Raw genomic sequence first — 27,096 nt, 5'->3', positions numbered from 1 at the left:
ATGCAACGTAACACTGACTGTATCTTATTTGCATAGCCTATTAATGTGTTCTTGGAGCAACATGTAATGAAAGAAGAAGTGTAATAATGGGAGTAATAGTTGGCAACATTATCATAATAATAGGCTATCTAATATTTTATATTTTATAGGAACATTTCTTCCTGTTTACCTGTTGCGTCTCCCAAAATGCCTGATAAACATGATTTAAGTCCTGGAATGAAATCAATGCCCTGTTTTGTATCAGAAAATCATACGTTGATTAGAAACCCCGTAACATTTTCCTGAGATGTTAATTTAAATCAAATAATTAGAAAATCAGTCAGTTTTAATGATAGCGAATTGCAAAATATTCTCATATTTCAACAAGAGTGCTAAATTTGATCATTCAGTCATTTTTAAAAACCAAGGAGAAGAGGTGTCCTGTGAAACCTCAAAACTTATCTCTGATGTCTTCACAGGATATCAAACTGTAACATGGTCTCAGAGAAATTCAATAAAATATAATGTCCTTGTACGAGGACAGTGGCACCCAAGTGGTTAAAATATAATATCCAAAGTATTTCAGGAATAAATAATAAAGATTAGAAATCCCTTTTTATTTCGTTTCAGCATAAACGAACAGGCAGTGACGCGGGCAGTCCGCGGGGCTTTCGAGTCAATGCGGAAGCGGCCAGAAGGATAGAGGAGCAGGAAAACCAAAACGATTGTAGTAGGATTGTAGAAAAGCAGTATTTGCTCTTATATTTTTAATTCCACGTAGCCATTAAAGTGTAATTTAAATCATCATGATTTTGTTGGAAATCAACAATCGGATCATAGAGGAGACTCTCACCCTCAAATTCGACAGCGCGAGCAACGGGTAAGAGGAAGATCTTCCTGTCTGAGTCAGAACTCGCATCAAACATCGCTCATCTCATGCATTCATGTGTTGACAAGAGTCATATTTTCTTTTGCACGGATACAATAACGGATCGCATGCGTTCGTGTTCGATTGATTGTGTTTTGTGAGATAATGTGTTGAGTGTCCATGTTCGTATCCTGTATGGGGTGTGTCCAGCAGTTCATCTCACATAGAAAACCATTATTTATTTATCTTTGAGTGAGTGTGGCATCAAAGTGCTTGCTAAAACAAGTATGGAAAGTGATTCCGACCATTGCTCTCGTCGCATTCGGCTGCCCTGATTTCTGTAACGTTACATGTTTAGTCCCAGTGAAGACTGTGGACACTTCCTGTTCGTAGCGTCTGTGTACATCAGTAAAGTACATGTCTCTGCAAGAACAAGCCACTATCAGCACTTCTTTCAGACCCGTCCATGCAGGATGAATTTAGCATTGCACATTCCTCGGGAACTTCTCTCCCCTTCATTCTTCTCCAGTGTGACTTTGCGCGTGGTGTGACTCATTCTGTGTCACCAAAACATCGCAGATAGTAGCAACGTAACTCTTATTTGTATCCGCTTTGCGTTTACTTATTTATTGCTTAAATTAAAGTTAATGAACTGGCACGTTGTTGCTTCTAAGTGAATAGTTCATCAACACGTTCAAGTCCTGTCTTCATTTACACTATTACTGGGATAGTTCAATCACAAAATTTAAGTAAAATATTTCTGAATAATGACAGTTGTTCATGACTACACCATATAAATAACTTAGTTTAGGTATGGATGCATAATATATTGGCCACCATATCGGTATTGGCCGATATAAGTTAATTTTGAATGCTATCATTGTCGGCCCAATAATAAAAATTTGGACGATATATTCAAGATTATAAATAATGGATTATTTATTTCTGCTGAGACACTTCAGATGTGCACTGTTAAATACAATTGTGCAATATGTGCCACATAAGTATGTCATATGGATACATAAAATGACAATAAAACATTATAATTGTGTGCTTGGGACATGGCTTTTAATATTAAGACTTTTGTTTTTGCAATCAGGCTCTCAAAAATCATATACAATTTCTTGATATTTATATATATATCTGCTATCGACTTTCAAATTTCAATAGTTATCGGTTATCTTATCAGCCAATATTTTCATATCGGTGCATCCCTATTTTTAGTATTGTACAAGCTAATAAAATTATTTCAGCAATGAATATTTCATGTCCATGTATTTATTTATTTATTTATATATTTGGCTAGTAGGTGTGGAGTAAGTGGAATAATGTTTAGTCATTATTGCATAATAATGTATGACTAGGCATTATCCCTTCATTTTTCTCTTTTTTATGTTTCATGGAGAAAATGGTATCAATTGGATGAACGTCTTTTAAATATTAAATCATTTATGTTCCTGCTCAGCCTTAATGAGTCTGAATATCTTGATGACAGCAATTTTCCCTTTTGTTGTTCTGTATTTAAAGTGACAGTACCTTGATTTTTGTGCCTACACAGCCTATAGACCTTATTCAGAGCAGCGCCACGACAGGTATGAAAGCGAGGCTGTGAGTGATAGACTTGCTGTGTTTTCAATGGTATCCATGGAAAAAAAAAAAAACAACAGTATAAAGCTTCTAGTTCCCTTATACTTTTCCACAGCTCAAATTATCTGTTTTTTTTTTTTAGTCTACTGAAACTTCCCTGAAAGATATTTTTGCAGTGTTTCGTCATCAGAACAATCTAAAAACACATTAAATAACAGCGGAACCTCTGTCCATCCCTCACAGCTTCACTTTCATTCCCATTAAATATTCCATAGATTGTCATTTATTTCCAGATAGCACTCACAAAACTCTTATTTTTTTCTTTCTTTTTTTGTTCAGGAACAAACCTGAAGCAGTCGACGTTACATTTGCAGGTAAGGTCGAAATATGAATGACCTTAGTTTTTATTGTCCAAACTATTGGCATTTATATTTCTGAAGCACATTCATTCATGCATGCTTTTGTGCTGGCACATCCTCTGTAAAGGATGTTACAATAACAGTAATGTTTAGTAATTTACGATAATAAAAGCAATATGATTGGCATGGGACCTGATTATGTTTTTGCTACAGACTTCGATGGCGTGCTTTACCACATCTCCAACCCCAATGGAGACAAAACTAAACTAATGGTCAGCATCTCTCTCAAGTTCTACAAGGAGCTTCAGGAGCACGGCGCCGATGAGGTACGAGGAGATAATCAGCAAACCTGTCAAGATCATGTCTGAGTGGAATTTTAATGAGCCTAAAAATGGGCTTTATCTTCTTTATGCAAAAATTACACAACAGTTGAATTGTTTGGGGTCATTAGGATTTTTTAAAACCGATTAATTTTTTTTTTTGATTTGTGATTTTTGCTCACCAGGGCTGTACTTATTTGATCAAAAATACAGTAATAACAGTAATATTGTGAAATATTATTACAATTTAAGGGGGGGGGGGGGGGTGAAACACTCAGTTTCAGTCAATCTCATGTCAATCTTGAGTACCTATAGAGTAGTATTGCATCCTTCATATCTCCGAAAAGTCTTTAGTTTTATTATATTTATAAAAGAAATATAGGCTGTACCGAGTCTTTCCTGAAAAAACCGAGCGCCTGGAGGCGTATCGTGTGGGCGGAGCTAAAGAATGACGAGTGCGCAAAGCGGTGACGTCCTCAAGCGTGGAGAAACCCATGGCTATTGATCTCAGCTAATAGATATGATCCATTGATCCAGAATCATTTGGAGGCTGAACTAAATTGAACAGGAGAAACAGCAACAGCAGGACGTCCGTCTCTGTGGTATGTACTGTATTTAGTGGCCTGTCAACACTTGTGTGTCTTTACTCACAGTTTATGAGGACACGATTTGGTTTATGGACTATTGTATGCGACTAAACCTTAGCAGTAGCAAGCAAAACGGTTTTTCACGTCAGACTAGTGTAACGTTATACAGAACAACAATGGAGTAACGTTAGTGCATTTGAATGACGAAGCAAGCGATCGTGCCGTTTACTGATGTTTACTCACGCGACGATAGCCAACAGCATAGACATTTGAAGCAGTTTTACTCACCAGCTGCTTCCAAAGCAGGACCGAACCTTTATCGCTGGGACCGCTCCGTCAAAAACACACTTCTTTGGTATGATTTGGTGAAGTCCTGACAGCAGTGAACGGTAGAGATCCACTTTTGCGACGCGACTGAAGCGATTTTGTGAAGATTCCCGACATTTCTGCGTTCAAATCGGTTCAAATGCAGCGCTGCCTTCCCAGAATGCTGTGCTGAAGCTTTGAAGTCACTTGATGTCACCCATAGGAATAAAGTGGAGCGTGGCGCGGACTATAACGACGACTGGATCTGCACCTGAGAGAGTGTTTACGGCCGTGCATTTCCTCTCTCGCTCTAGTCACGCGCGCGCGCACCCTACCGGGAGAAGAGCCCGTACGGCCCATACAAGGACCTTCCGTTCTATTAACGTCAAGTAGACCCATACTCGAAAAAAACTCTCCGAAACTTGTGAGAAACCGGAAGGAGTATTTTTTGACACAGAAATACTCCATCAAACGTCCAACATTAGTTTTTGAAACTTTGTCTATGTTTAGGATGGGAATCCAAGTCTTCTATTTTAATACATAAAAAATAATTTCTACTTGTGATGCAAAGCTGACAGCATCATTACTCCAGTCTTCAGTCACATGATCCTTCAGAAAACAGTCTAATATGATGATCAACATCAAACATTTGCTACTAAACAGTTGTGCTTATTAATATTTTAAATATTTTTGTGAAGACCCATGATACATTTTTCAGGATTTTTTGATGAATAAAATGTTCAAAAGATCAGAATTTATTTGATATTTTGTAACATTATAAATGTCTTTTGATCAATTTATTGCGCCCTTGCTGAATAAAAAGTAAACATTTTTCTATCTCAAAATAAAAATAAAAATCTTACTGACCCCAAACTTTGAGGTTTACTTTTTTATGTTGCCACATTATGTTCAATGCTGTTTTCACAAGAACATCGTCGGAGCTAACTGTGCAATTGGACTAGTACGTGCAAAATTGCGACTGGCTTTTGTGATGTCTGTAGATGATATATTGTAATTCCTGTCTGTTATCAAAACACAGTTCAGGTTTCCTATGGACTTTTATGCATTATGAAGTTGCAGAAAAAATGCTTTATTTCACACATTCTTATGTGTCATCCTTTCATACTGTTCTTGTCTTGTGATTTGACATGACTCAGTCCAGGGTGATCACATTTAATCACCATGTAAGGTTTTAAATGGCTTGTGGTTTCACTATGAAACAGGAAGTGTCTAAGACTCACTTTGGATGGAGGAAGTCACGTTGTACAAAAAAGAAACATTGGTTCCTTTTTAAGCCAGTGTTAAGTTAATTCTGTTTTAAAGGTTCAGTTATTCATTATTTGCAGGCACATATCAAGATCATTGCAGTTGCATCTGCAGGGCGTTGAATCTATGCACTGAGAAAATGAATGAATTGTTTTAGGGCACGATTATCATGAATCTTTAGGGTTCGTGGAGTTGAGGTTGATGGGTGGCCTTTTCCCTGCCAATGCAAATCAATATTCAAAGTGTGTTCCAGCGCCATTCAGGACCGCCGATGTAAATCAAACGAATTACCAATGCAAAATAGAGGAACCAGTAGAAATAGCCACTCGTCTTCCTGTCTGCTCCTGCCATCCACACAGATACAATCTCTGAGATAAAAATGAATTCAGATGTGTTTTTCTTCCTGACTACAGTTTTATTCATTGAATCTTGTCTATTTACTGATATTCAGGCTAAAACAGATGACAAAAGACAAAATACAGGGAACTCAAAACATGTTAAAAATGTCAGGAATGAAACAAGTCAGTGCCTGTTAGTTGACATGAACACATTTTTGGAAGTTGATACTCTATTTAAAACTGCATTTTATTAATTATTTTATAATTGCTACACATGCAGATTTGACATTTTTGGACCTTATTTTTTATTTTTTAATGAGCAGGTCAAGCTTATGGTGCTGCTCGTGTGTCGGTCAAAAATGACCGAAATATATATTTTATTTCAGTGAAATAATAGTACTATATTTTAGTTTGATAATTAAAAAAAAAAAAGTACTATCTTGTATTTTTGGGGGATTATATGGTGCTAAATAATTTGTATGCAGTAGTTATATTTCATTTATTTACTTTTTAAGCATAGACCTAACTAACTAAAATGGTCATACATCTTTAAGGCTTAGAGCACAGACTAAAGGCTCTTTTTTTATATGATGACAGATTATTGCGGAAGTGACAAAAGTTAAACTTGAAAATGTTTACAATTTTCATTTATTGATATGAAAATTGCACAGAAATACAATTTTCATTTTTTATATGAAATGTATATTTTCCAAAAAAACATTTTACTCTAAAACTAGACATACATCAAAAAAAGAAGCTGTGTTCCAAATTTGAGCTTGATATCTCAAAAAAATTGCTTTCAGTTAGTTTTGGTTTCGGTGCAGTACTAAAAAGTTTCCACTAGATGAAATTTGTCTCCTGTTCATTTCCAATGTGGTCATTGTTGACTATGAACAATACAAGTGACTGTTGTTTTTCAGGACCATTTAACCTTTTTAGAACCTTTTTTATGATTTTTCTTGATTGTTCAAGTAGCAAGTTTCGTACAGTTTCGGTGATGTAAGAAATCCTAAAAAACAATGAAATAGAAATTGTAAAACAGCACCAGAAGGTTAATCCAAAAAAAGTAGGATATACACTTTTTGACTTGAACATTCATCCAAAACGTGTATATATATATATATATATATATATATATATATATATATATATATATATATATATATATATATATATATATATAATATATTATATATACACATATATATATATACACACACACACACACACATTTTGGATGAATGTTCAAGTCAAAAAGTGTATTTTTTTTTTTTTAATAAAGTATATTGCATTAACTTTGCAGTTGTTATAATTCCGTAAGAGTAATGCAGTGTTTTTTTTTTTTTTTTTTTTTTTTTTTAAAGTGTCATTGTCATGAGATTTTATTTATAACTTTTACTTTTTTGAATTAAAATTTTGTATTTGTTGTGTTTCAGTTGCTGAAGCGAGTTTATGGAAATTTCCTTGTGGCACCAGAAGACGGTAAGCCAAACGGCTGCTGTTGTAATTTTTCTTATTTTTACTGTAAGAATTTTGGTTTGAAAGTTTGTTTCTGTTCCTCTTTGAAGGGTACAATATTTCACTGCTCTTTGACCTGGAGGCCCTTCCGCCCAACAAAGAGGAGATCATCCATCAGGCGGGCATTCTCAAGAGAAACTGCTTTGCTTCTGTCTTCGAGAAGTACTTTAATTTCCAGGAGGAGGGTCGTGAGGGAGAGAAGAGGGCTGTTGTCCATTACAGGGATGACGAGTCTATGTAAGCTACTTGAACTTTCTACTTTAGAGCTGCCACTAACAACTAAGGGCCAGATTTACTAACAGCTTGCGTCAGCGCAAACCCTCTTTTGCCGTTAAAAAACTATTTTCGGATATGTAGGGAAAAATTAGCACTGAAAAGGGTTATTTTTGAGGCTGACCATATTACATATACATTTGTAGGAGTTTCCCTTTCAGATGCAAAATGTATGGGAGGAGAGTATTTAAATTAATCAGGCAAGGTGATTTGCTAATGTATGTAGTTGTCAGTTTACTGGTGTTTGCGCCATTATTTACTGCCCAATAATAGCACGTCTTAAACCAGACGCTATCTGGTAGAATGTGTTGGTCATTATAGAAATGATCCGGCTGCGTAGACCTGTGTGCTTTAATATGCGTGTCGTCAGTAGATCACGTGCAGAACTTTCCTCTCCCATCTGCGCTTTTTAGGAATTGAGCTCTCATGCTAATTTGCCCTGTTTGGTAAATCTGGCCCTAACTTATAATCAACTGATTGAGTTTTTATTTGTCTGATTAAGTGAATAAATTAAGTGCAACAAAGTGAAGCAAATTTTGTTGTTTTTCATTTAGTTAAAAACATTTTTATCAATTTTGCAATGTTTAGGCCATAAGGGAAATGTAGAATGAGTTGATTGCATGTCATATGTTTCATTCAGAGCAATTTAATACTGTATGTAAATTGTTATAATGTAAATAGCAGTATATATTTAAATATGCTCTGATTAGTTAAGATTAGCGTTCTGCACAGTTTGTGATCCAGCTCACATCTCACCTGCGCTTGTGTTTTTCAGGTATATTGAGGCTAAGAAAGACCGAGTAACTGTTGTGTTCAGCACAGTGTTCAAGGATGACGACGACGTCATCATCGGGAAAGTGTTCATGCAGGTTCGCTCATTTTGTCCCATCTCTCTGAAATAGTTCTCAGGTTCAGCCTTGACCATTTCTGTATTGCCTCACCGTACAATACTTTCTGTATACTTGAAACTCAATGGTTACCCATTTAAACCACTGTACATCAACCAACAACACTGTCATTTCTGTATTTAAAGAATGAAATGCTGTAATTTATTCTGACCTCAAAACTAATGCATTTCTCAACATTGCATTGCAACATATGTACATTGCCCCAAAGAGTATTTGGGCAAATAAGACACAATCAAAAATATTTGCTTTATCAGTAAAAATATGTACAAGTGCCAATCATCAAGGCACTCATTTCAGTCAAAATATTGCCTGTCTATGTGCCTATCTACCTGTTTATCTATCCATACGTCCATCTATCTGTCCGTCCATCTGTCTATCCATCCGGCCATCTTTCCGTCCATCTATGTGTATGCCAATCTGTCGGTCTATCTATTTCTATCTATTTGTTCTACCTTTCAATTTTTTTTAAAATATTTTGCTAAATTTCAACTATATTACTGATGTGCCCGCATTGACACTATATGATAATTGAAATTAGATGGATCACATCACCGTTTTCACCAGAGCGGCTGTACAGCTGAATCAAATTAACACCTCCTGTTAACACCGTGCGCCATATAAATAAAGTTGATTAAATTTGATTTTATGTTTAAAAATGATCAAGATCAGTTTAGAAGCAACACTGCATAACATTCAGAAGTGTATTTTGTCTTAGTGAACTTGCCGATTTTTGCACATTTTTGAAAATTCTCCTATGCTTAACAAAGGCTGCATTTATTTGATCAAAAATACAATAAAAACTGTAATTTTGTTAACTATCATTATACAAAAACTGTTTTCTATTTTATATATCATTTAATGTCATTTGTTGTTGCTGGAAATCACAATGGCGGCCTAGTCTGGCCTAGGAAAATTGACATCTTCACCCTTTATTAAAATATTATTACAAATTTGTTAAAGATTTTGTAACCATTGGATAGTTGTGCTTGGGGTCAGTTGTTCTTATTTATGATACAACATAATTTTTGGCAAGACTTTCATACAAATAAATTATTAACGAGTGCAAAAATGAGAGAACCAAAAACAAATATTAGTAACTGATTATGTTATTATCATAGACTGTAAAAAAAAAATATCGACGTAGTGTCCGTGACGTCACCCATAGGATTCCGATAAGCCGTTCTGAAGCTTAAAGTAGGGGCGAGCTGGGCATCGCCATCTTGCGAGCGAGCCATCGCGTGTCACTCCCCGATAACAGAAAATGGGCAAAAAGCTTTTCTAACTGTCATCGTGTTAAACCTGCCAAGAGGGTGCCGGCTAGATAAGCCAGTCTGCCAGCGTGTCACTCCCGGATAACAGAAAATGGGCAAAATGGAGGGATGTGGGCGGAGCTTAGGTGACACAATGACTATAAATGGTGGATAAATTGCTATCCACCTGTCACTCAAAGTAACCACGCCCTTAATTTTGCAGAATTTTAAGGCTTTATAAACGAATGAGTTTTTTTCTGCTGTAAAATTGGGCATTTTAACATGGGACTCAATGAGATTCTGCTCTGCTGGATCCTGTCCCTAGTGGCCAGTCGAGGAATTGCAGTTTACATTACTTCCGTATTGGCTTCAAGAGAGATCGCGGGAGGTTGCCGCTTGGTTATTATATATTATGTATGTTTTTCGTTTTTCTGTGCATTTAACCATGTTGTAGTGTTTTGTTCATCCCTCATATTTAAAATACTTTTTGGTTGGGTTTTAGATTTTGGTTGGGTCTTAAAAAGCAAATGTCTCCTCCTGGCATCGCTTTTGGCCACTACTGTAAATGGAAAAATTACAATGAATGACTATGTAATAATGTTTGGGATAATCTAATGAATGAAATACTGTAGAAAGGCACTCGTAATGTAATTTTACTGTTTTCACAAAATCACCCACACAAAATTGTCAGCAGTGCAACCACCACCAGGAGCAGCTGCTATGTTTGTTACAGTGACGTTTTGACTGTGTTGACTGTATCTCTCTGTGTTCAGGAGTTTAAGGAGGGCAGGAGGGCCAGTCACACGGCTCCTCAGGTGCTGTTCAGTCACAGAGAGCCTCCTCTGGAGCTGAAGGACACTGACGCCACTGTGGGAGACAACATCGGCTACATCACTTTTGGTAAACATTAATTTAGTGTCTCAGAATGTGGTTATTTTTACTCACAAATGGCAATTAGAAAGCTTTCATTTTGGACCCTGGTTGAACACTATTATCAACCACATCTGCTAGTTGGAACAAAGTTAAATATAGACTCTTGTCAAGTTTATTTGTTAATACGAGGCCAGAACAAAGCGCTGCTGCTTACCTGTCACAGGTGCACTGTGTATTTGCATTTGGTTCAAGAGAGCAAACATCTCTTCATGGCGGTTACACAAACCTCTTAATGAATATAAAAGCACCACACCCTTTTATCAAAGCCAAAAACAATCACCAGTGCTACCCAACTTCAGCTTTTCATGCAACCAGGAAGAATTTGGAGACATGCAATGTTTACTAAGAGATTATTTAGTTCGGTTTTATTTGTTCATTTTACTCTGGTAGCTTGCAGCAGTAACTGAAAATGCTATTCGTTTAGTGTTAACCTATGCAAACCTCATGTTGCAGAATATTGTATTCTGTGAAGAATGCTTTTAATTGAAGCAGAATTAGTTTAATTGATGTTATACATTTAGGTTTACATATATTAATATATTATTTTCCCTCATGAAATTGCAACTACACTGCAAAAATCACTTCTTGCTAGGTATTTTATTTAGCCTTCTTTTTCAGTTGAAAAAATTCTTGAAACATGATACATTTACTTAAAGGATTAGCTCACTTCATAATGAAACTTATATTTTACTCGCCCCCATCTTATCTAATATGTCTTTCTTTCTTCAGTCGAAAATAAATAAAGTTTTTTTAAGGATAAGGATTTTCTTCTCATCGAGTTCATTGAGCTCTGCGGGATCCTAGACAAGGAACAGGGTTTTATCTAGCTAAACTATCAGTCATAAAAAAAAGAAAAAAAAAGAAAATCAATATACTTTTTAACCTAAATTGCTCATTCACTGCTCTGCGATGTGCCAAAAATTGCGCAAACACACTGGAGCGGTCACGTAGCCGTAGGCGGAAGTACCCGCACAAGCGAACATGTGAGGACTAATACACTATTAAAAATAAGTAACACTCCATCTTCAACTTCAAAATCGTCCGACATCGTGTACCTTTTTTGTGCTAAAGGACGTTTGTAGTAGTCTTTCGCATGTGCGCTTTGTAAACACGGGGGCGGTACTTCTGTGTACCTCTAGCGTGTTCTTTCCGGCGTGATTACGTAAATCCTTGGCACGTCAAAGAGTAGTGCAAGATGAGCAATTAAGGTTAATTGTTTTTTAAATGGCCGATTGTTTGGCTAGACAAGACCCTATTCTTCATCTGGGATTTGGCAGAGCCTTGGAAACTGCATTGATTTGGACCTTCAACATTTTGGTTGCCATTGAAGTCAATGGTGTGGAGAAAAATCCTGGAATGTTTTCCTCAAAAAACTTGAAATTCTTTTCAACTGAAGAAAGACATGAACATCTTAGATGAGATGGGGGTGGATTAGAATATCAGAAAATTTTCATTTTGAAGTGAACTAAATCTTTAAGAAGCTTGTTTTCTGTGTCTAATACAAGTGTATTTTAACTTATTGCACTGCCAGATTTTTCTTTCATTTTTAGTTTAAACATCAAAAACAAGTGAAAGAATCGGTCAGTGCTGTAAGACTAAATACACTCGTAATAAATATCTATGAAACCAAGTCTGAATATATTATGCAGTGTTCATTAAGTACATTTGTTGTTTTAAGGAAAATGTGTTAGTAATTGTAGAAATTAACATTGTTAGTTCATGTTAACCAATGAAATCTTATAATGTGTAAATCTAATTACTTTTAAAATTTGATTTTTTTTGGATAACACTTAATTTTAAGGTGACGTGCTGTAGTTACACATTACTACCTGCACTTACTATTGTAACAACTGTCAATTATGCATAATTGCAAGTGAAGTAACTGACCCTAAACCAAAACTCTATAGTAGTTACCTGTTGTTAAGTAATATTACTCAGTACTTAAGTAAGTACAATGTAAATACATGACCTTAAAATAAGGAGTTACACTGTTTAAGGTGTCATTGTTACAGTGTAATTTTATATTTAAGTACTGAGTAATATCAATTAACAAACATGTATTTACTTTAGGGTTAGGGTAGGATTAGGGTTTGGTTGAGGTTAGTTGCTTGTAATTATGCATAATTTGTTGTTATTACTACAGTAACTACATGTAACATTATGTAACAAGGACACTGTAAAATAGTGTTACCTATCCCTGTTTTTGCAGTAATGTTTATATGTTACCCAAATGTCACATTTACTCTGAATGTCATATAATTCCTAAAATGATTTTTCAACCAGTGCTGTTCCCACGACACACCAATGCCAACACCAGAGACAACACCATCAACCTCATCCACACCTTCCGGGACTATCTGCACTACCACATAAAGTGCTCCAAGGTGAGACCCTCCTCCGAAACGCCGCTGTCGACCCAACTACAACTCTTTGTGTTTATGAGGGCTCAAAAAAGGCTCTTGAGTTTGTAATGGCTTCTTAGTTTGCATAGTTGCCACTCAACCATTCGGCCCATTGTTTGGTCAGATAAAACAAATATGCTGGGCATGAAGAAAAATGCAACGAGGTTAATGAATAATCGCATGTTTTCTCCCACATCAGGCCTACATCCACACTCGTATGAGGGCCAAGACCTCAGAGTTCCTCAAGGTACTCAACCGAGCTCGCCCCGACGCTGAGAAGAAAGAGATGAAAACCATTTCGTAAGTGCTGTTTTCATAATCTTTCACACTTTATATAAAACCGCAAGCCAATTGTTTCTCATGGGCTTTTTTTCCAGCGATAGTGGTTGATTTGTGCTGATGTTGGCACATTTCTCTGGGTTTTATTCAAAACCAGAGGCACATACTTGCAAAAGATTAATTTGTGATAGTGTGTGATTAAAAGTGTGTCTTTGACTCCACATCTTTATTAATAAAGACAGAGGTGTTGCATTTGTTGACTCTTAGAGGTTGATCTTATCTGAGCGTGTACTTTTTAAACCTAGTTGTTTGAGCTTGTTTAAACTGAAACTTGGCCAAATGTTGCCAAATCTTTTTTTCTGTAATCTAAAGTCATTTATTTTCTTCTCTGACATTGGTAGGACAGAACCAAAGAGAAATTGATTTTTATCATTAATGGAAAACCCTTTAAAGACACACTGACCATGAGCTCTGATGATATATACTTTTATATATCAGTGTGATTTTAACCCAAAAACAAACAAACAAAAACATTTTTTAAATTGCTGAATTCCTGGGAAAGGTCAACAATTTTCATAAAAAAAAAAAATCCAGCAACAGAGTGCAACAGTTGGGTTCAGGAAGTAAAAACTCACAAAATTGATTTGATTTTGAAGGATAACTTGTAAACATTTAAAGAAAAAGCTACGAGGGTGTTAATTCATGGCACTTGCATTTGTTGAAGCCATCAGCCCATGTTATTTTCCAAAAAAGCAATTTAGTCTCACCCAGTCACTAAAAGAGCCCTTTAGCTCCGCCTACTCCCGTGGGGGACTGCGAATTATGTGTTTTGTTTTTTTTTTGTCGCACTTGCAAGTTTACATCTCGCAACATCTGACTTTTTTTCAGAATTGCGTGATATAAACTCGCATTTATGAGAAAAATGGCAAAAAAAGTTTGCCTTTTTTAGGCAATTAAAGGCAATTTAAGATGAACATGATCTAAGGAGTCTGCTCTGTATTTTCTACTGCACAAGAGGCGTGATTAACGGGCATTATTCAAATGACTCGTACACAATCGGACAGTCCTTCAACCAATCAGACCACAAGAGGCGTGATCAATGTGCATTGGCTCATCGTTTCTCTATCTGTCATCGTGTCAAACCTGCCAATAGTGGGGCAGGTGGATAAGCCAGTCTGTGATTGGTTCCTGCAAAAGAAGCAGTAGAAATGAATGTACAGGTTTCCAGACTGAGTTGCAGAGCGAAATCAAATCACTGGCAGATCATGCTGGGTTTACACAGTCTAAAAAAAAGTAATGTTACCCTCAGAATGGGACTTTATAACTCGGAATTGTGAGTTTATATCTTGCAATTCTGACTTTTTTCTCACAATTATGACTTTTCAACTCAGAAAAAAAGTCAGAATTGAGAAATAAAAATTCCCAATTATCTTTTAAATTGTTTTATTATGTGACAGAAACAAGCTTCCATACACTCTGACATTTGTATTTAATGAGATAAGTTTTTTGTTTTATTTGTCCTCACAAATTCAGAAAATAGTCACCAGATTTACTAACAGCTTGCGTCTGCACAAACCCTCTATTGGGTTAAAAAAAAACTACTGTCAGGATTTACTTAAGACATGCAGTGATAAATTTGTGCTGAAAAGGCGTGGTCAGGGCTATTTTTGTGGCTGAGCTTATTGCATATGCATTTGTAGGAGTTTCCCTTTCAGATGCAAAATGTATGGGAGGAGAGTATTTAAATCAATCATGCGAGGTGATTTACTAAGGTTTGCGCTTGTCAATTGACTGGTATTCACTCCATTATTTATCACCCAGAAAAGCACATCTTAAACCAGACGCTAACTGGTAGATTGTGTTTGTCATTATGGAAATGGTCCGGCTGCGTCTGTGTTCTTTAATTTGGTCAGTAGATCACGTGCAGAACTTTCTTCTTCCATCTGTGCTTTTTTGGAGTTGCGCCCTCACACTAATTTGCCCTGTTTAGTAAATCTGGCCCTAGATGTTTTCCTCAGGCTTAATATTTACACAGTAAAAACAGCCTCCTTAGTCAAAGAATTCACAATGACTGCAATGTGAAGTGCTTCCTTGTGTCGTCAGACTTTCTTAGAAACACTTTTCGATACGGTTTATTTTGTTGACAGTTAATGCATGAAGTATTTTGAGCTAACATTGAGCACTTATTACAGGATTTTTTTTTTATATGTTAATAATTATTTCTTCATGTTTGTCAATTCAATGAACTGTTAACAAATTGAATCCTATTCCAAAGTCTTACTGATTTCTGACTTTTTAACTTTGCAACTACATTTCATCTAACTCTCATTAGAGTATTCATAGACTTTTAGATTAGAAAGTTAGTCTACTGAGAGTTAGTTGACATGTAGTTACTTCTGGTTAGTAGAATGTCTAAAGTGGCAGTAGAGTGCCTATTTTGGTTAAATGTTTCTGCATTTTCTTGGTATCGTGTCTATTGTCAGTTTTTCCAATATTGAAAGTATAAAATTATGATTTGCATCAGGCTTTAAGAATAACTATATTTTATTCCACTGTTTTGAGCTGGGAATATGAATCTTAACCCTCACATGCTCTGTCCAGGGGCAAGACTTTCTCTCGTTAAGGACGTGAAGTGCAATCACGAGACCAGCATCCGTGGACTCCATTATACACCTCTGGCCAGTGATGTCGATCCTCCACGTGGAATTTGCACCTCAACAGGGAGAAAAATAAATTCCTCGCTTTGCATTTATAGGATAAATGTTATTTGTATGTTGGATAAACAGATTTTTTGATACACTCTTATGTTTCGCTGTGTAGCTCTGTTGTCTGACAGTGTTTTATTGACATAGTCATGCAGTATTTTCCCTTTCCTCTTTCCATTTGCCTTTGTTTCGCCAAATGCATCAATATTGGACATCATGAAATGGTCATGAATAAACCAGTCTTCTATACAAGAGATTCTTTGTCTGTTCCTTGGGGATAAAACCATTTAAGTTTGGGGTCTGTAAGATTTTATGTTTTTGAATGAAGTCTAAATGCTCAAAAATACAGCAAAATAAATTTTCAATTTTAATATATTTTTAATTTTCAGCATCATTACTCCAGTCTTCAGTGGCACATAATCAGAAATCATTCAAATATTCTGATTTGATGCTCATTTATTATTATTTATTATATAATCAATTTTTAAAACATTGTTCTTGCTTCATATTTTTGTGGAAACCAGGATACATTTTTCCAGGAGATCAAATAATTACTTAAAGCCTGTATGTGTAATGCATTATAAAGGTTATTTAATATGCAGGTTATGCTGTAATGCATTATATCTTTTTATAAATAATTGTAAACAAAGTTAAAATGCATTATAATATTTTCAGATTCCTTGCTACATCTAAAAATGGTCGTGTTTTAAAGGTGCAGTGTGTAGTATTTATGAGGATCTATTGACAGAAATGCAATATAATATACATAATAACTGTTTTCAGTGGAGTATAAAGACCTTACATAATGAACTGTTTTTATTACCTTAGAACGAGCCATTTCTATCTACAATGCACCCTTACAGTGAACCCTTACGCTTACAGCGCCGCCATGTTTCTACAGTAGCCCTAAACGGACAAACTTAGTCACTCTCTGCTCTTTCCGACGTCATTTTTATCCTGTGTTGGCCCCTGTAGCTTCTCTATGTGCTCCGAAAGGGAGGGGTGAGAGGTGGGTGATTGCAAGTCACGACCTCACTGATGCAGCTAAAATTTACACACTGCACCTTTAATGCAATGAATAGATGAATATAACTGTGGCTACAATTATTCACTGCATTATAAGGCACATTACAAGACATAATTAATGCATAAAAATATTGTATTATACAGGTAAAGTAAAAGGTTTAAGTAAAGTTTTATTGAAATCTTTTGTACATGTCTTCACTGTCAATTTTGATCAATTTAATCTGCCTTTCCAAGTATTCATTATATTTCTTAATTTCTAGTATACTGACCCTAAACTTTTGAACATAAATGTACATTATAAATAAATAACAACAGTGACTAGAAAATGAGACTCAAACTTGTTTTAATGTGGCACAGAAGATTGATAAGATTGTCATGGTCTTCACAATGATAACCTGAGCAGGAAGAAGGAAAGAAAGAAAGAGAGAGACGAAGAACCAATCAGGCTGTAAGATTAGGAAGAGAAATGTAGGATGTAGCTGTAGAAAGTCACTCGTTCTTCTCCACATTTAGAGAAGCTTTCTTCTCGTCACGTTCAGCAGGTTTCTTCTCTTCCTCCACCAGCACCTTTTGATCTACTGACTCCTGCTGTTTTGTCATCTTCTCTTCCTCCACTAACTCCTGTAGTTCTGCTAACTCATCTTCCTCCCCAGAAACGTCCTGGCTGATGTGATTAGTATGATTTTGCTCAAGTTCACTCTGAGAGACCACCTCTCCATCCACTATTTCTTGAGTTATAATGATGGCTTTCTTAAGACCTACGGAAGACGGAGGAGGAGCTGGAGACAGAACATAGGCTAGAGGTTAGAATCAGTCTTTAATAATTAATTACGGCATTTATGTAGCATACAAAAATAATTTAGTCACAGGGCTTGACATTAACACCTGCCAAATCGGGGTGGATTTTATATATCATATAATTATAATTTTATATATAACATTATTTTTTCAATTGTATTTTTTTAAAAAGGCATCTAAAATGTATGCAATGAAGTAGTGTCAAAAATCTAGATTTTTCGATACATATCAATTCTGATTCCAGTACAACGCTTCCAGCACTCATTCTCTGCAGATACACAATATCAGCTGCTCTTTCTCACTCTCTCATCTCTCTGACAGCGAGTTGACGCACAAACCCGCCTCTCCTCACTCACTCGTTTCATTTGCTCCAGATGAATATTTTTGGTGTTACAGGGCTTAAATTTCATTGTGAGATTGCACGTCTTGCACATAATTTTACTCATTCCCACAGATTTTGTGCTCACACCCAAAGTGCGCGCACAAAGCCTCATCTCAGGACTCAATTGAGTTCTTTCTCTCTGCTTATTGTGCTTAGACAGTGAAATACACACACAATAATGTCAAAATGGCAGTTTTGGTGACTATTCATGTGAACAGTCAGTTAATGAACGTAAACAGTTGAGAAAGAAAGCGCATGTGTAGCAGTGTAATGGACCCTGCATCAGCTATTAAAGTGACAGCAGCCTAATAAACCTGCTGCCAAATTATGAGATAATAATTAATTAAAAAATATCTATATGGCAGCTTTCCCCCATGTTATCCATGTCAAAATTGTGGCCAGTGAAAATGCTGAGTGGCTAGTAACTTTGGAAAACCACCAGCCACAGTTGCTGGTGCTAAAAAAGTTAATGTCAAGCCCTGGAACTGCATATATTAGTTCACAAAGCAACAATTGCTATTAGCGAGTCAACATTATTGGGGTCATTCTATAAATCATGTGCCTATTGCAGTTTGATAAGGTACAATTCAATCAGAAAATAAGTGTTTAAAAGATAAAACACTGCATTACACAATTGCAACCTTATGAGTTCATAAAGCTAAAATGTGCTTCTTTGAGAATTGAATGGTGATATTTCAACAAATATCCACTTTTTCACAATTTTTATTTTCTAAAATTATTTTTAAAAACTTCAGTTTTCAACAGTCAACTAAATACATTTTTTTAAATACATTTCCATTTAAAAGTTTGCTGTCAGCAAGAAATGTATCCTTTTATTCAGCAAAAGATGCATTTAATTGATCAGCCTTTTTCAAATCTTTTTTTAAAACTATATCAAATAATCAAAGAAAAAATGCATCACAGTTTCCACAAAAAATATTAAGCATAATAAGGAGTAAAATGACTCTTTAAAATATATTCAAATAGACAACAGTTTTATGAAATTGTAATAATAGTTCACAATATTACTGTTTTTTTGAGCAAATAAAAGCCACACACATATACAGTATATTATACAGTATATAATATATATAAATATATATGTGATTAATCGATTATTCAAAACAGAGGTGGCTAAAAAGGCACATATGTATATGAAGGACACAAATGGCACTTGTTTTGTAGAATGACCCTTTTGCTCATTTAACAAATGTAACATATTTGCAATGAGGTAAGCAGTGAGAATCATAAACAGTGTGACTGACGTGTGTATATTCGGACAGTGAGGGCTCAGGGAGCACTGTTTACTCGTCTGTGTTAGACCGCAGAGCAGTGAGTGATGATTAGTATGAAGACAAGCTTGATGTGGGTTAGGCAAGCGTGTTTGTTAACTCACACTGGACGATGCCTAAAATCTACACGTCACGTACTCACCTGCATACAACGCCTGCTCTAAAGAAAATTCCTCTCTGTGGGAGGGAAGAGAAAACATGAGAGAGTGGCACACATGGAGGAACTTGCTGGGAAAGGATGCAACTAATTATTCAAGACTGGGGTGGATCGAACTCAAGATGTTAAGAATTGTTGAAAACTGAAAATCCAACACCGAGCGACCACTTTTCTGCATACCAGAGGGGGAGGTGACCCTCTCATTGTCTGTGGTGTTAAAGTGAAGTCTGTTTTAAAGGACACATGCTTGTTGGGACATGTTTCTCACAAGCCTGTAGGGAAAGAGTTTGTGTCTTGTGTTTGTTGCTATAGCGTGACTTTACCATGGAAAGATGGTGCACAGATTTGCATGGGCAGCTCACAAGGGAAAATGTTGTATGGAAAAAGGAATATTGCAATCTGTGAACAAATGCTTTTAAGATTAAACATGCTTTTTGTATTTGTTCTGAACTACACCAAAACATTTGAGCAAATTGCAATATATACCTATATACCTTTTTAATACCAAAAATGAAATTATCCCATTATTTACTAACCCTCTCAAGCTAGGTGTATATGACTTTCTTCTTTCAGCCAAATGCAATCTGACTTATATCAAATAATAAAAAAGTATTAAAGGATAGAGCAAATTTTAAATTTTTTGGTTAATTTTATTTGGAAGCTGATTTTAACCTAATTCTTAAAATTTCCTCCCTTTGTAGCGCTTTGAGATTTTCTTTAAGATGTAAAGTGCTTTATCCATAAATATTTTATTATTATTATTATTAGAGTTTATAAAGTTTTAAATATGGATATTGTTCTTACAAAAACCCATCCCCTTCAGAGGGCATTTATTAACCCAATGTCCGACATCGTAAAGAGCGATACAATTGTACAGAGAGAATACCTCAGTACATTTCAGAGCTCGTGCGAGTGACTGGGGGGTAGGGCTCATGAATCCACATATACTAAATGAAGCAAATGTGTAGAGTTATAGTCAAGCTATTTTAAGGCACAAACTAATTTTTTCACAGGATTTTTTTTTTTTTTTTAAATATGTAATTTTATTTTGGTGATCAAAGATGAGTTTTAAGGGATACAATTATTGACTACAAGGGGACTTTAATATAACTCTAATTGTGTTCGGCCGAAAGAAGAAAGTCATACACACTTAGGATGGCTTGAGGTTGAGTAAAGTATTGGCTCATTTTCGTTTTCGACTGATGCACGAAACTAAATCAAACCAACCAACTTTGTTAAGTCACCATGAAAATGCATTGTTATTCCAAATTTGTTTGCGTAATCTTATGAAATTACAATAATACTTTTATAACATTAGTAAAATCATCTTGAAAATACAATGAATCTTTGAAATATTAGCCCATACTGGTGCATTCTTAAAACTAAAGGTTCCAAAAGGATTTTCCCCCATAGAAAACCCATTTGGGTTCCACAAAGAATGTTTCATGGAACAGTTCTTAAAAGAACCATATTTTTCTTATTGTGGAGAACTTTTCAATAATCTGAATAATCTTTTTCCACTATAAAGAACCTTTTTCACAGTGGAAAGGTTCTATGGATGATAACGGTTCCTCATGGAACCATAAATGCCGAACCTTTAACAACCTTTATTGGCTTTAAGAATTACTGATGCTTTTTAAGGGATTCTATGGGATCAGGCTTCAGACTCTCAGAAAAAAATGGTACAAATGGGACTACCATTTCAAAAGGTTGTAATATGTAGCATTTAGGTGCTAAAATGCACACTTTAGATACTAATATGTAACTGTAATGTAATAATATGCCCCCTTTAGCAGTAAATAAGGTACAAATGTGTACCTTTTGAAAGGGTATCAACCCGGTGACAGCTTTTGTACTTCACGATTCAGCTCAATAAGGACTTGAGGCATTTATCCCTATGGTGCTCTTCATTCTTCTTTTTTTCTTTGTCAAATGTTTTACTTAATTGGAATGGTATGAAATTTGGTAAAGGTTTTGGCACTTGCTATGTGAACAGAAAAAAAATCATGGACATGATTTGAAAAGATTCTCTGTACACTTGTACGCCTCGTGGTCAAAAATGCCCGCATTGGAAATGAATAGGAGATTAATTTTAACTAAGTGGAAAGTTTTGATACAGCATAAATATCTTTTAGTACCATAAAATCCTCTAAAAATATAAAATATATATAAAAAACCATTATCGAACTAAAATATAGTACATTCTTTTAATTCATTTTTTTTTTTAACCTCCGAGTGAAGGGCACCAAAGGGTGTAATGAATGCTTCAAGCATTGAGCTGGAATATTTTTTCACCATCCATTTTTTTTAATCACTATTCACAAACGTTCCATCTTACCTGTTTGTGTCCCCCTTGTCGTCAACAACACCCTCCAGAAGACGATGATAGCTGGCGATCTCTGCCTCGAGTTTGGATTTAATGTTGAGCAGCGCCTCGTACTCGGCCGTGTGGCGCTCCACCTGGGCACGCACCTGTCCCAGCTCTCCCTCCAGCTGCATGATCTGAGAGTTGTGTCCACTGACTTCCTGACCGTAACGGGCTTCAGTTTCATGCAGCGAATCTTCCAGCGAACGAATCTGCATGGAACAAAAGAGAATAAGAAGAGTTTGGACACTCTCGAGTTGAGTTTATGTTTCTCATGAACCTTTTTTCATAGATTACTATTATTCTAAAATGTGGAAAATTATTTATTTACATGTTATGGAATATTACATTTGCAGTGCATTGATTTAAAATGGAACGAGGAAAATAATAATAAAGAATGAGAGTGTGCGTCAAAGTTTTTTTTACTAAGTTATGCAATTATTTTTGTGCAGGATTGTGCTTCAGGATTGTGCCATCTCGACAAAACAAAATAAAAATCTTGACAAACCACTGTATAAAAACAGCTTCTGTTTTCCCATGGTTAACAAACAGTTGGGTGACCAGGAATAATGTGTAAATTCAGATGACATGCATGCACAGTGACAGGCACCGAACATTTCATAATCATTTAAATGATGCACGTTTGACAGGTGAGAGTGCTGACTGCGTAGAATGCAGAATGATTTGTCAAGCAGATAATTTGTGTAATTTGTGAACCATACCATGTTGTGCAGAGCCTGCAGGTCAATTTCTAGAGATTGTCTCTGCCTGCGCAGCTCATTGAGCTCTGCCTTTCCTGCCTGCAGAGCTTCTGTGTTCTGAGTCACCTCAGCTGTTATGTTGTCAAACTGGATGAAGAGGAACAAAGACGAACACGATATTCAGGTCACATGATAATATAGGTCCGCCTTATAATTATAGACAAAGCTCTCCTAAATAAAAGGCACTTTCCCATAGGGTAAAAAATAGGGTCACAACTCACAGAAATGAAAGGAGGTATTTAACCTTAGTTTCTGTTGAGGAATTTAATTTCTGTAGATTTTGCTGAATTTCTAAATATAGTTTAGCACCTTTATTTGTAGCCTTAGTTTATTTTGTAGCATAAATAAATCATAAGTAACTAAATACTAAATAAATAATGGGATGGATTGATGGAATTTAAAAATAAAATAAAGTTAAACTAGGTCTGAAAAGGTAATGTGATTCCAATTGCTAGTTTGTGTGAGAGCAAATGTTTGTTTAGAGATGAATGAGATTGCAAACAGGCCAAAATCTCCAATGTGTTGAAAATTATCTAAATTTCATGCTAGGACCATTTTAACTCTAAAATAATAGTTTAGCTAATACTACCTACCAAAAAAATCGTAAAGTTTATAGTATTTGTAGTATTCGTAGCCTTGTAGTGGAACACCAAAGCGTAGTGTATTGATAGAAAGTGCCAAAAATTTGGAGTAACACAGGGAGACAACATAAGTGCACAATATAACTGACTTTGTTTTGATACCAGGCTTCAGTTTCCTCGCGGCTCTTCTGCGCAGCTCGTTCGTACTGCATACGGATGTTACTAATGGTGTCATTGAGGTCTGGACTGTTTTTATTGTCCATTTGCACATTGACTTGACAGTTGCTGATCTGGTTCTGCAGGCTGGCGACATCCTGCAAAAGAAAAAGAAAAATGACTTTAGTTATATGGTTTATAATAACAGGACATGACTGACAACAGTGTGGCTTCTAGAGAACTGATGTTGTTAAGAGCTTGCCCTAAAGCACTGAAAACCAGATGTAAGACATCAAAGTACCGCGAGAGCGATTCGAGAACAGACGGCTCTGAATGCTTTCGACTCGCTCTTGTGGTATTTTGATCGGTCTGTGCAGCGCTGCTTCTAGTCAAACACATCTGGTGATTTTATGATGACCGCTCAATTTTTAGCATGTCTTAGGAAGTATTTTTGGCCATATATTTTCCCCATAGGCATTTCGTATTAAGTAAATAGGCCTACATTTAAATTAAATATTAAATTAAAGGGGCTATATAAAGAATTTCCATGTATTATTCATATTTTTATTGCCAATGTGCAAACCGCATGTAATAAAACTTCCTGGCTGCAGTTCACCTAATGGCCACCGGTGTCACTATTAACAAGGGTTTCTGAATTTACATATAACTATGAAAGCTTGATAAAAAAGCGGCACTTATTAAAAAAGTGGCACTTATTAAAAGGTTTTTTTTCCAGCATTGCTTGATATAAACTCGTAAATGTTATAAAGTCAGATTTGCGTGATATAAAGCTGTGCAGTGTGAATTGCGAGCAAGATTATATAAAGTTTATACCTGAGAATTAAGATATAAAATTCGCAATTATCTGCTAATTTTTTTTATTTCATGTTGTAAACAAGCTTCCATATTGAACCCCTTTAAATGAGGTAAATAAATTAAGAGCTTCAATAAAGAGTTATTGAATCAAACCTAATGAATCCACCTTTGATTTGAAACAGAACAGTTAGAAATCACACAAAAGTACAAATTAATCATTGTGGATGACATATCCTAAAAATTATGATAGGTCTACAATTTACTTATAGAAATAAAAAGTATATATATATAAATACATATACAATAATGTATTTATTCAATATAAATGTAAAATATCTGTTAACTAGACTCGAAGGGTGTTGGAGTCTCATTCAAACACAGATCAGTGGGTAGTACATGTGTAGGTGTCAGGTGTTGGTGTTTAATCAGTGTTGAATAGTGTGTTTAAGGCGTATACCTCCTCGTGGCTCTTCTTTAGGAACGCCAGCTCTTCTCTCATGGACTCGATCTGGCTCTCCAGCTGCATGCGGCCCATGTAAGTGTCGTCCAGCATCTTGCGGAGACGCGCTAGATCCTGCTCCACCCCTTGCCGCATGCCTTGCTCTGACTCAAACCTGTCCGGATGGGACCGTTCATTTACATGAGAGACTACAGGGTGTGTCACATTTACAGAATACCGAAAGCTTTTTCTTTTTTTACATGATATATGAATATTTGTTAAAACTTAATACATATCTTAAATATTACAGATTACTAAATTTTAGAGTGCATAAATAAATAAATATCTCACTTGACTTTGAAGTCGTCAGCAGCCAGTCTCGCATTGTCTATCTGTAGAAACAGTCTGGCATTGTCCAAATTCATTTCCTGGATCTACAAACAAACCGATATCATTGTCTTGCCACAGTCTTTGCTTCCTTGTCATTTTCACAGTCTCAATACAGCAAATTGAACTATAATAAATTGATATAAAACAAAAACACTTTTGCACAGTAGCTCAGTATTTGGTTACATTTCATAACAAATGTTTTAAAAAATGGTGTGTATTTTCAAAGTACTTTAAAACGCATGACTACTGTACTAATAATTATATGCATTTTATTTTTATGATTTTCCTTAGCACATCTCTTCCATGAATGCAGTTCGTAGTATTTGTTGTCTTTTCAATTTTCTTTTTAACATTTCTTCCATTTGAACAATTATCTTTTGTCTGTCTTACTGCTTTTGGCAAGGTCACTAATGAAAATGATTTACTTGGTTAAATAAAGGTTACTATCTCAAAATGCATTGGCTATTTTTTTGTTTTTATTGAACCAATTGAAGATACGGGAGCACTTTACAGTACTGTTCCCCATGTATATACTATGCACTTATTATTGTAATTACAATAACTGGGTAATAACCAGATGCTAACCCTGAACCTACCCCTAAACCATGTTTTCCACAAATGTTCCACAAACCAGATACACAAATGTTTAGACACATGGGCTTGCAATTACATTTTAATTTCAAATTTGATTTTGAATGGATGAGTTGGAGCAGATAGTGAAAAGCATCAACAAGTGTCTAGCATAACTTGTTGAGAAAGTCCAAAATAAGCAGAGCTGGAATCTAAAAGGTGGAGAGACTTTGCAGAAGCTCAAATATAACATCAACTGTGTTATTTCATAGTTTTGATGACTACTATCATTCTAAAATGAGAAAATAGCCGTAATAAAGAATAAGCAGGTGTGTCCAAACATTGTCTGTGTACATTATGATAAAAAAGCATGCCTGGATACTTCACAAAACCTTTTATTTGCTCACCTGGTTTCTCAGATCAGCAATGACCCTCTCGTAGGCGCTCCAGTCTCTGCCGCTCTCAGCTCCTTTTCTCATCAGAGCCTCTTTGATTTGCTCTTCCAGTTTACTGTTGGACTCCTCCAGCAGTCGCACTTTTGACAGATAATCCCCCAGACGGTCGTTCAGACCCTTCATGGTCTCTTTATCATCTGTTGGGGCAAAAGTGTTGCTGTTGATCTGCACATACGGACGCATAGTGTTTGCCAGATTCCCTATAGTGGATGGGGAAATAGACCCAAAAAAACTGCTCCTGGAGCCCATGCTGCCAGACAGGCTTGAGCTGGAGAAACTCCTGGAAGCGCCCTTGAACGACATGGTGTGGATTAGAGGTGCCTTTGAGCGTGCTTGCGGGACACGGTTGGTTGTTTTACCTGCAGCAGGTAGTAGTAGTGTGAGGGGGGTTTGGGAGCAGCTATATATAGACTCAGAGCTCTACAGTGATTGGTCTGTGGGACTGCTGGGCTGCACCTCTGTCATTTGTTTGCAAAATCCAAAAGATGATAAACAAACTAGTGGAGAATTTTTTTGTCAAACGCACAGTGCTGGGTTGGGTAGTAACTGATCAAATGTAATCTGCATTACATATTCAGATTCCAAAAATTGAGTACTTGAAGCATATTACAATTTATATTGCTCATAATCAGATTACACTTACTTTTTTTTTAATCAATTATACGTTATACACACAATGGCAGTAAATTATTCATCATTTATTGATTTTCTGTAATTGATCTTCTCTATCTTCTAAAAAAGCCTATTGCCTTTAAATGGGTTAAAATTTTTGGAAGGGGAAATTGCAGACCAGCCATTAGTTAGCTTGATTTATTTATTTTTTTATTATTATTTTTTTACAATACATAACTGTAGTCAGAAATTTACAGTGAAATGAATGCTTAATTTTCTTACGAATTACTGTTAATTAACAGCGAAATGATGCTGACATCACATTAATTACTGTTGTTTTTTTTTTTACTGTAACGCTTCATTCACACGAGGCATCATCAATGTTTTTATTTAGTCAAGTTAGAAGTGAGACAAATTA

At 35.7% G+C, this 27,096-nt stretch overlaps 2 protein-coding genes across 3 annotated transcripts; one reads left to right on the top strand and one right to left on the bottom strand.

Annotated features, from left to right (window-relative positions):
• The first annotated feature begins 633 nt into the window (after positions 1–633).
• On the top strand, positions 634–16,132 carry arpc2 (actin related protein 2/3 complex, subunit 2). Its single transcript, XM_067444503.1, has 10 exons — positions 634–859; positions 2,774–2,808; positions 3,007–3,119; positions 7,047–7,092; positions 7,179–7,365; positions 8,177–8,270; positions 10,333–10,459; positions 12,776–12,876; positions 13,094–13,194; positions 15,775–16,132. Exons 1-10 carry the CDS (start codon positions 786–788, stop codon positions 15,794–15,796), a joined length of 900 nt encoding a protein of 299 aa, XP_067300604.1. The 5' UTR covers positions 634–785; the 3' UTR covers positions 15,797–16,132.
• On the bottom strand, positions 15,908–26,431 carry zgc:92380 (uncharacterized protein LOC445086 homolog). Of its 2 annotated transcripts, XM_067444500.1 has the most exons (8): positions 26,019–26,431; positions 25,003–25,085; positions 24,670–24,826; positions 23,390–23,554; positions 22,621–22,746; positions 21,872–22,110; positions 19,519–19,553; positions 15,908–17,683 (listed from the first exon to the last, which is right to left on the bottom strand). In XM_067444500.1, exons 1-8 carry the CDS (start codon positions 26,367–26,369, stop codon positions 17,394–17,396), a joined length of 1,446 nt encoding a protein of 481 aa, XP_067300601.1. In that variant the 5' UTR covers positions 26,370–26,431; the 3' UTR covers positions 15,908–17,393. The 2 variants fall into 2 exon arrangements, with proteins under 2 accessions (XP_067300601.1, XP_067300602.1); XM_067444501.1 differs by lacking the exon at positions 19,519–19,553 and having other exon boundaries at positions 17,523–17,683.
• Between the last annotated feature and the right edge of the window lie 665 nt (positions 26,432–27,096).

Source organism: Pseudorasbora parva, chromosome 5 (assembly GCF_024679245.1).
Source record: "Pseudorasbora parva isolate DD20220531a chromosome 5, ASM2467924v1, whole genome shotgun sequence".
NCBI lineage: Eukaryota > Metazoa > Chordata > Actinopteri > Cypriniformes > Gobionidae > Pseudorasbora > Pseudorasbora parva.
Note: the sequence above shows the minus strand (reverse complement) of the source record. Positions and strands in the feature narration are given on the sequence as shown.

Bases quoted from the DNA above. Each gene is read 5' to 3' on its own strand.
- arpc2 (XM_067444503.1), top strand. From the start codon at position 786: ATGATTTTGTTGGAAATCAACAATCGGATCATAGAGGAGACTCTCACC. The intron at 2,809-3,006 runs GTAAGGTCGAAA...TTTTTGCTACAG, and splicing joins AGTCGACGTTACATTTGCAG to ACTTCGATGGCGTGCTTTAC. The intron at 10,460-12,775 runs GTAAACATTAAT...TTTTTCAACCAG, and splicing joins CATCGGCTACATCACTTTTG to TGCTGTTCCCACGACACACC.
- zgc:92380 (XM_067444500.1), bottom strand. From the start codon at position 26,369: ATGTCGTTCAAGGGCGCTTCCAGGAGTTTCTCCAGCTCAAGCCTGTCT. The intron at 22,747-23,389 runs GTCAGTTATATT...CTCTTCATCCAG, and splicing joins AAGCCTGGTATCAAAACAAA to TTTGACAACATAACAGCTGA. The intron at 17,684-19,518 runs GTGAGTACGTGA...TTCTGTCTCCAG, and splicing joins AGAGCAGGCGTTGTATGCAG to CTCCTCCTCCGTCTTCCGTA.